General features: G+C 41.6%; 1 protein-coding gene across 1 annotated transcript in view; it reads left to right on the top strand.

The window, feature by feature from the left end:
- LOC105518739 (schlafen family member 13-like) overlaps window positions 1-9,385 on the top strand; it is a 30,424-nt gene that overhangs the window by 20,221 nt on the left and 818 nt on the right. Inside the window, exon 2 of the mRNA XM_011951842.1 lies at window positions 2,347-3,037. Within this exon, the coding sequence (XP_011807232.1) occupies window positions 2,712-3,037 (326 nt within the window). The 5' untranslated portion in view covers window positions 2,347-2,711. The remainder of the gene's footprint in view (window positions 1-2,346; window positions 3,038-9,385) is intronic.

Genomic DNA, 9,385 nt, shown 5'->3' with positions numbered 1-9,385 from the left:
CCTGAATTTGAATGTTGGCCTATCTTGCTAGGTTGGGGAAGTTCTCCTGAATAATATCCTGAAGAGCATTTTCCAAATTGCTTCCATTCTCCTCATCACTTTCAGGTACAACAATCAAATGTAGGTTTGGTATTTTCACATAGTCCCATATTTCTTGGAGACTTTGTTCATTCCTTTTTATTCTTGTTTCTCTAATCTTGTCTTCTTGCTTTATTTCATTAAGTTGATCTTTAATCTCTGATATCCTTTCTTCCACTAGATTGATTCGGCTATTGATACTTGTGTATGCTTCATGAAGTTCTCATGCTGTGTTTTTCAGCTCCGTCAGGTCATTTATGTTCTTCTCTAAACTGGCTATTCTAGTTAGCAATTTGTCTTACCTTTTTTTCAAGGTTCTGAGCTTCCTTGCGTTGGGTTAGAACATACTTCTTTAACTTGGAGGAGTTTGTTATTACCCACCTTCTGAAGCCTCTTGTCTGTCAATTTGTCAAACTCATTCTCTGTCCAGTTTTCTTCCCTTGCTGGCGAGGAGTTGTGATCCTTTGGAGGACAAGAGGCATTTTGGTTTTTGGAATTTTCAGCCTTTTTGCGCTGGTTTCTCCCCATCTTCGTGGATTTGTCTACCTTTTGTCTTTGATGTTGGTGACTTTCGGATGGGGTCTCTGAGTGGATATGCTGTTCCTTTCTGTTTGTTAGTTTTCTTTCTAACAGTCATGGCTCTCTGCTGCAGGTCTGCTGGATTTTGCTGAAGGTCCACTCCAGACCCTGTTTGCCTGGGTGTCACCAGTGGGCGCTGCCTGTTCTTTCCTTTTGGAAACTTCATCCTAGAGGGGCACATGCCAGATGCCAGCCAGAGCTTTCCTGTATGAGGTCTTTGTTGGCCCCTACTGGAAGGTGTCTCCCAGTCAGGATACACAGGGGCCAGGGACCCACTTGAGGAGGCCATCTGACCCTTAGCAAGCTTGAACGCTGTGCTAGGAGATCTGCTGCTCTCTTCAGAGCTGTCAGGCAGGTACACTTAAGTCTTCTGACGCTGCACCCACAGCTGCCTCTTTCCCCAGGTGCTCTGTCCCAGGGAGATGGAGGTTTTATTTATCTTCCCCGACTTAACACCTCTAAAATCTGGCTGTGTCTCATAATAGATACCATCTCCTACTCACTGTCATCCAGGTTGCAGGCATAATCAAGTTGTGTGAACGCTTGGTATGAACGAGAAAGCACCAGCAACAATGAACAATAAACAATTACCAATAAAATTTGAGTAATTTCATTTGAAATTACCACTTACAAATCTTGATTCTGGTTTGTATTCTGACACTGCCACAACAGGATAAAACATTCTTGTTTTTCTCCCTTTGGACCCCATGATTATTGAAATAATTTTTTTTTTTTCTTCCAAAACAAGGTCTGGCTCTATCTCCTAGGCTGGAGTGCAGTGGCATAATCTCAGCTCACTGCAACCTCTGCCTCCTGGGCTCAAGCAATCCTCCCACCTCAGCCTCCTGAGGAGCTGGGACTACAGGCATGCACCATTACGTCTAGCTCATTTTTGTTTTTTTTCTAGAGACAGGGTTTCACCATGATGCCCAGGCTGGTCTTGAACTCCTGGGCTCAAGTGATCACCCATCTTGTCCTCTCAAAGTACTAGGTTTACAAGAGTGAGTCACCGTACCAAGCCTAAAATAAGTTTGTAACTCTGTAGCACAAGTACATTCTCATGTCATGTAATTGTTCCTTGTTTGCCTGTGACAAAGAGACCTTTTGTAATGGGGGGAGCCTCAGCTTGATCTGTATATGATGCAAAAATGTTTCAGGAAAGATGGTTTCAAGGGTCTCCCAGTCGAGGACTGCAGATAATTAACTGCCAATAAAAGCTTTTTACAGGATTCCCTCTTCTCTGCAAATATCGTGCTAATGAGTACCTTCCTCCTGGGAAGGCTCCTGCTACCCCCATCAGTGGGGACTGTTCAGGGACATTAGGATGGGGAACAGGGCTCATCTTTTTCAAGCAGCTGCAATGAGCCAGACACTTTATGTTACTTCCTTTATTCCTCTCCATAGGAAACATGCTATTCTTAGTTTTGTTTTACAAATGAGAGAGCAAAGTCTCAGAGAGGTTGGGGAATTTCCCAAGGTCAAAGGCATAATAAACACATGGATTTAGATGAGGTTTACCAGATATTTCAAAGCTTCTTTTCCTTTATAATTATAACATAATGTTTATAGAAGAATATTTGAAATATCTGTAATTAATAATCAAATATATTAATCAATTAATTATAACTAATTGTCATAATCTGTATGATTCTTCTGCTTCCCCTAATTTATCATTCTTTTCACATCTAGTGGCACCAGGACATTTGCAATGTACTCTGGAATCCCTCTGGAAGGAGCTGTCCTCACGGCATGAAGGATTAGAGGAGTTAATAAATAAGTAAACACAACTTTTCTCCTGGGGAATTGTGATCCTCTCTAGAAGCTGGACTGTGGACTTGAATTTGCAGGAGAAGCCAGGAGTCATCTGTGATGCTCTGCTTGATAGCATAGAACAGCCCTGGCAGGGCCAGGACTACTGCACTTGCACTGCTCTTACTTTGAAGCAGAACCTGGTGAATGTGGGGGGCTACACCAGGAAGGTGTGTGTCAGGGCCAAGGTCCTCTGCCTGAGTCCTGAGAGCAGCGCAGAGGCCTTGGAGGCTGCAGTGTCTCCGATGGATTACCCCAAGTCCTACAGCTTTGCAGGCACCCAGCACATGGAAGCCCTACTGCAGTCCCTCATGATTGTCTTGCTCGGCTTCAGGTCTCTCTTGAGTGACCAGCTCGGCTGTGAGGTTTTAAATCTGCTCACAGCCCAGCAGTATGAGATATTCTCCAAAAACCTCCGCAAGAACAGAGAATTGTTTGTCCACGGCTTACCTGGCTCAGGGAAGACCATCATGGCCATGAAGATCATGGAGAAGATCAGGAATGTGTTTCACTGTGAGGCACACAGAATTCTCTACGTTTGTGAAAGTCAGTCTCTGAGGAACTTCATCAGGTAAACAATTGGACCTTATGTCTCTAAGTATTATTTAATCTGGGTTTAATTTTCTCTGCTAAGTAACCTTGTTCCTTGAAAATTAAGTGATAATATTGTGACAACAAACTGTGTTTAGGAGAGCAGAATGGGGTAATTTTTTCTAACTTTTTTAGCTAAAGAAAACCGACTCAGGTCATTTTTCATTTTCTTGAGACAGAGTCTTGCTCTGTCACCCAGGCTGGAGTACAGTGGCACCATCATGACTCACTGCAGCCTCAACCTCCTGAGGTCAAGCAATCCTTCCACCTCAGGCTCCTGAGAAGCTAGAACCCAGTTGTATGCCATCATGCCTGGATAATTTAAAAATATTTTTGTAAAAACACTATGTAGCCCAGGCTGGAGTGATCATAGTTCAGCATATTCCTGAACTCCTGGGCTGAAGTGATCCCCCTGCCTCAGCCTCCCCAATTGCTGAGATTATAGGCATGAGCCACTGTGCCAGGCTCAATTGGGTTTGGATGGTGCCTGCCTACCTCTGCAATCTGGCTTTAGCTAGCTGGGACTTACTTCATTAAAGATCTGAAAATCCACCCAGCCATGGTAAAATAAAACAAAATGCTTTTAAAATTTAAGTTAACTTTTTATTTTAGAATATTCATAGACTGACAGAAAAGTTGCAAAGATAGTACAGAAAGTTCCTGCGTACCCCTCACTTCAGTTCCCTCTTTCATTACTACATTACTGTGGTTCACTTGTCACAACCATACTACAGTGCTGTGAACCAAACTCCACAATTTCTCTGGATTTCCCAGTTTTCTCCTACTGTGCTTTGTCTGTTCCAGGATCCCATCCGGGACACCATATGACATTTAGCAGTTATGTCTCCTTAGCTTCCTTGGATCTATGATAATTTTTCAGACTTTATTTTTGAAGACCTGGATAGTTTTGAGAAGCACTGTTCAGGCATTTTGTAGAATGTTCCTTTTGGGTTTGTCTGATGTTTTTCTCATAGTTAGGCTGGAGTTACAGGTTGTCAACTTAAAAATCACACAATTTACGAGTTTAGAAAGGAGATTTTATTTATTATAAAGTGTTACAACCTGCAGGCTGGCCATCCTGATTGGGGGGAAGCTTAGGCAGAAAGGCAGCACTTTGAGAGAAGGGAGGATGGAACAGGGATTTGTGCTGAATGGCTTGGGAAAGTATACATATTCATCGGGTTATAGGAGGAGCTATGAATACTCCTGAGAGGCGGTTGTGCATATGCATGGAGAGTAAACATGCTTATTGTGTGTATTGTCCCACGTTCACTTTTTAGTAGAGACAACTTTTTTTTTTTTTTTGAGATGGAGTTTTGCTCTGTCACCTAGGCTGGAGTGCAGTGGTATGATCTCAGCTCACTGCAACTGCTGCCTCTTGGGTTCAAGGAAATTTTCCTGCCTCAACCTCCCGAGTAGCTGGGACTACAGGCGTGTGTCACCATACCTGTCTAATTTTTGTGTTTTTTGTAGAGACGAGGTTTCGCCATGTTGGCCAGCCTGGTCTTGAACTCCTGACCTCAGGTGATCCACCAGTCTCGGCCTCCCAAAGTGTTGGGATTACAGGCGTGAGCCTCCACACCCAGCCAGTAGAGACTTAACTTTTATATATATTACAATTAGACCCTATATGTTTTGACTTCTATATCTATTACAATTAGACCCTATACATCAAAGGACAAGAAGGCATTCAAGTGCTCAGACTCGAAACCAGCCAGAACCTGTCCATGGTTGGTGGTCTTGTTATTAGGAGAAAGTTCCTAAAATCAGTCTCTTGTCCAGTCAAAGCTGTAGTTACGGCTGGTGGAGCAGGGGATCAGTTGGTTCATGTCTGGCAGTGGATGAGCTGCAGTTGTTTTAATATTGCTTATCTCCAGGCTGGTGCTTGTTTAGCTGATAGAAAAAAAGAAAAAGCTTGTGGCCATTAGAACATAGTTTATTCTTTAACTGTAGGGATGTGTGACTTAACTTGGTCCATTTGTAACTTGGTATCTTATTGCCACAAAGAGACTGTTTCATCAGTCTCATGATGTTTATTTTAACCTGAGTGCTGGTCAGTTGTTGTGTCTAAACTGCAAAAGAGAGCGGTTATAATGAGGTGCAGCTGACCGGCCATCCCATCATGCTTGCAAATTCAGCTTTTAAGGTTTTTCTGGGGTTCCCTTGGCCAAGAGGGGGTCTGTTCAGTGGTTGGGGGGCTTAGGATTTTATTTTTCATACTCAAGGTTTTCAAGAGGAGAACCACAGGAGTGAACTGTAAATGTCATCATATCATATCAAGCTTGTATGCGATCAACATGTCTTATCATGTTGATATTAACCTTGATCACATGAGTCAGGAAGTGTTTGCCAGGTTAATCCACTGTAGTTACTTTCCCTCCCTCAAATGTCATAAGTGCAGTTCACACTCAAAGGGTGGGGATTGAAGTGCCACTTCCTTCATGTGGGGAGAGAGGATGACGCTATTATACATATGTTATTTGGAATTCTTCTGTATGGGAGACCATTTACTCATTCATTCAATCCTTTACTCGTATGAATGAACTTATAGGTACTTATTTAATATTTTGTGTTATATTTGAATACTACATTGTTTATTTAGTTGCTCAATTTGTTCTAGTATTAGCCATTGGAAGTTCTTTCTTCCTTTCTTTTATTTTGCTTTAAGTTCTGGGATACATGTGCAGAACATGCAGGTTTGTTACATAGGTATGCCGTGGTGGTTTGCTGCACCAATCAACCTGTCATCTAGGTTTTAAGCCCTGCATGCATTAAGTATTTGTCCTAATGCTCTCCCTCTCCTTGCCCCCCTACCCTCTGACAGGCCCCAGTGTGTGATGTTCCCCTTTGTGTGTCTGTGTGTTCTCATTGTTCAACTCCCATTCATGAGTGAGAACATGTGGTGTTTGGTTTTCTGTTCCTGTGTTAGTTTGCTGAGAATGATGGCTTCCAGCTTCATCCACGTCTTTGCAAAGGACGTGAACTCATTCTTTTGTATGGCTGCATAGTGTGTATGTGCCACACTTTCTTAATCCAGTCTATCATTGATGGGCATTTGGGTTGGTTCCAAGTTTTTGCTATTGTAAATAGTGCTGCAATAAACATATGTGTGCATGTATCTTTATAGTAGAATGATTTATAATCCTTTGGGTATATACCCAGTAATGGGAATGCTGGGTCAAGTGGTATTTCTGGTTCTAGGTCCTTGAGGAATTGCCACACTGTCTTCCACAATGGTTGAATTAACCAGCATTGTAGAAGCATTCCTATTTCTCCACATCCTCTCCAGCATCTGTTATTTTCTGACTTTTTAATAATCGTCATTCTAACTGGCATGAGATGGTATCTCATTGTGGTTTTGATTTGCTTTTCTTTAATGATCAGCGATGATGAGCTTTTTTGCATATGTTTTTTGGGTGCATAAATGTCTCTTTATTTGAGACAGAGTCTTACTCTGTCACCCAGGCTGGAGGGCAGTGGTGCTATCTCGGCTTACTGAAACCTCTGCCTCCCGGGTTCAAGCAATTCTCTTCCCTCAGCCTCCTGAGTAGCTGGGATTAAGGGCACCCGCCATGACGCCCAGCTAATTTTTGTATTTTTATAGAGATGGGGTTTCACCATATTGGCCAGGGTGGTCTCGAATTCCTGACCTCAAGTGATCCGCCTGCCTCAGCCTCCCAAAGTGCTGGGACTACAGACGTGAGCCACTGCACCTGGTCATAAATGTCTTCTTTTGAGAAGTGTCTCTTCATATCCTTTGCCCACTTTTTGATTTTTTTTTTTCTTGTAAATTTGTTTAAGTTCCTTGTAGACCCTGGATATTAGCCGTTTGTCAGATGGGTAGATTGCAAACATTTTCTCCCATTCTGTAGGTTGCCTGTTCAGTCTAATGATAGTTTCTTTTGCTGTGCAGAAGCTCTTTAGTTTGATTAGATCCCATTTGTCAATTTTAGCTTTTGGTGCAATTGCTTTTGTTTTAGTCATGAAGTCTTTGCCCATGCCTATGTCCTGAATGATATTGCCTAGGTTTTCTTCTAGTGTTTTTATGGTTTTGAGTTTTACATTCAAGTCTTTAATCCATCTTGAGTTAATTTTTGTGTATGGTGTAAGGAAGGAGTATAGTTTCTGTTTTCTGCATATGGCTAGCCAGTTTTCCCAGCACAATTTATTAAATAGGGAATCCTTTCCTCATTGTTTGTTTTGTCAGTTTTGTCAAAGATCAGATGGTTGTAGATGTGTGGTGTTATTTCTTAGGTCTCTATTCTGTTTCATTGGTTGATGTATCTGTTTTGGTACCAGTACCATGCTGTTTTGGTCACTGTAGGCTTGTAGTGTAGTTTGAAGTTAGGTAGTGTGATGCCTCCAGATTTGTTCTTTTTGCTTAGGATTGTCTTGGCTATGTGGGCTCTTTTTTTGTTTACAGTAGTTTTTTCTAATTCTGTGAAGAAAGTCACTGGTAGTTTGATGGGAATGCCATTGAATCTATAAATTACTTTGGGCAGTATGGCCATTTTCACAATATTGATTCTTCCTATCCATGAGCATGGGATGTTTTTCCATTTATTTGTATCCTCTCTTATTTCCTTAAGGAGTGGTTTGTAGTTCTTGAAGAGATCCTTCATGTCCCTTGTAAGTTGTGTTCCTAGGTATTTTATTCTCTTTGTAGCAATTGTGAATGGGAGTTCACTCATGATTTGGCTTTCTGCTTGTATACTGTTGGTGTATAGGAATGCTTGTGATTTTTTTTCTCTGCCCCATCCCTAAAATCAGCCATTTCTCCATGAAGCTCAGGTTCCTTTTATTGAAGAATGGCAAAACCAAGATCTGTGCCCTCACTGCTATTTGTTTGTTTGCTTAATTTGTTGATGTTGACTATTCTGGCTTTTGCCAGATGTCACTGTATATGGCTGCAGTGCCCATGGCACACATTAGCCATGTGTAGCAAATTAGTGCTTGCTATGCGGCTGGTCCAAATTGAGATGACATGTAAGTGTAAAATATACACTGGGATTCAAAAACTAGTGTGACAAAGAATGAAAAATTACATGAATAATTTTAAATGGATTACATGTCAAAATGATAATATTTTGGAAATATTTAGTTGAATAAAATATTTTATTAAAAGTAATGCTGCCTATTTATTTTTACCTTTTAAAAATGTGCTTACTCTATTAAAATCATGTTTATGTATTGCATGATATTTCTGTTGGATGGCACTAGTATATGGATCATTAAAATAGGTCTGCTAATTGTTAAAATTAATCTGCTCTTCATTAGACTAGACCAGTGGCTCTCAATAGAGTGGGGGTGGTGGTGGTGGTGGTGGTGGTGGATTTTGCCCTCCAAGGGACATAATATCTGGAGATATTTACGATTGTCACCACTTGAGGGGAGTGTGTTAATGGTACCTAATGGGTAGAGGCCAGGGATACTGCTGAACATCCTAGAAGGTACAGGATAGCCCCCCCCAAGAAAGAATTTTCCACCCCCTAATCTCAACAGTACCAAGGCTGACAAATCCTGTACTATAAGAAGAAGGAGTATATTTCTATCCTCCTTAAATATGTATTCCAGAATGGAAGGGCAGAACTGGTTAGAGTTTTAATCTGATCACAGTGGTGGAATGTTTTGCTTTAGGACAATTAATGCTGATGCACTGAGGTTCCTATATGCTGGGGAGCTGGAAAATGGAATGAAGAATCTTAGAAGATTCCATGTCCCCAGTAAGGACCCCAGTCTTTTTGATGCTGAAGTAATAGAGTTGCAAAAACTGTTTGTTCTTGTGAAGTGGTAGTGATATGTCAAAGACAACTAAGAGAAGTAGTTTCCTCAGAAAGATAGACTATCTTCAGTGGATATTAGAAAATAAGGACATTAATGTCTCTCAAATTCTATGGTCCTATGTTGATCCGTTTCAAGATGTTACTAAGTGTTTATATAAATCTAGTAGAGGGGGTCTCTAAGAATCCCAGGGAAAAATTAAGAAATTAAGCCCAAAACATCTAATTCTTTAAATATGCTAACTCTTTAAGACACAGTGACGGGGCGCGGTGGCTCACGCCTGTAATCCCAGCACTTTGGGAGGCAGAGGCTGGTAGATCATGAGGTCAGGAGTTCGAGACCAGCCTGGCCAACATGATGAAACCCCGTCTGTACTAAAAATACAAAAATTAGCTGGGTGTGGTGGCAGGCGCCTGTAATCCCAACTACTTGGGAGGCTGAGTCAGGAGAATTGCTTGAACCCGGGAGATGGAGGTTGCAGTGAGCCGAGATGGTGCCACTACACCCACCCATGCCTGGGCAATAAAGAGAGAAACTCCGTCTCAAA

The sequence above is a fragment of the Colobus angolensis genome, unplaced genomic scaffold (assembly GCF_000951035.1).
Source record: "Colobus angolensis palliatus isolate OR3802 unplaced genomic scaffold, Cang.pa_1.0 Scaffold329, whole genome shotgun sequence".
Lineage (NCBI taxonomy): Eukaryota > Metazoa > Chordata > Mammalia > Primates > Cercopithecidae > Colobus > Colobus angolensis.
Note: the sequence above shows the minus strand (reverse complement) of the source record. Positions and strands in the feature narration are given on the sequence as shown.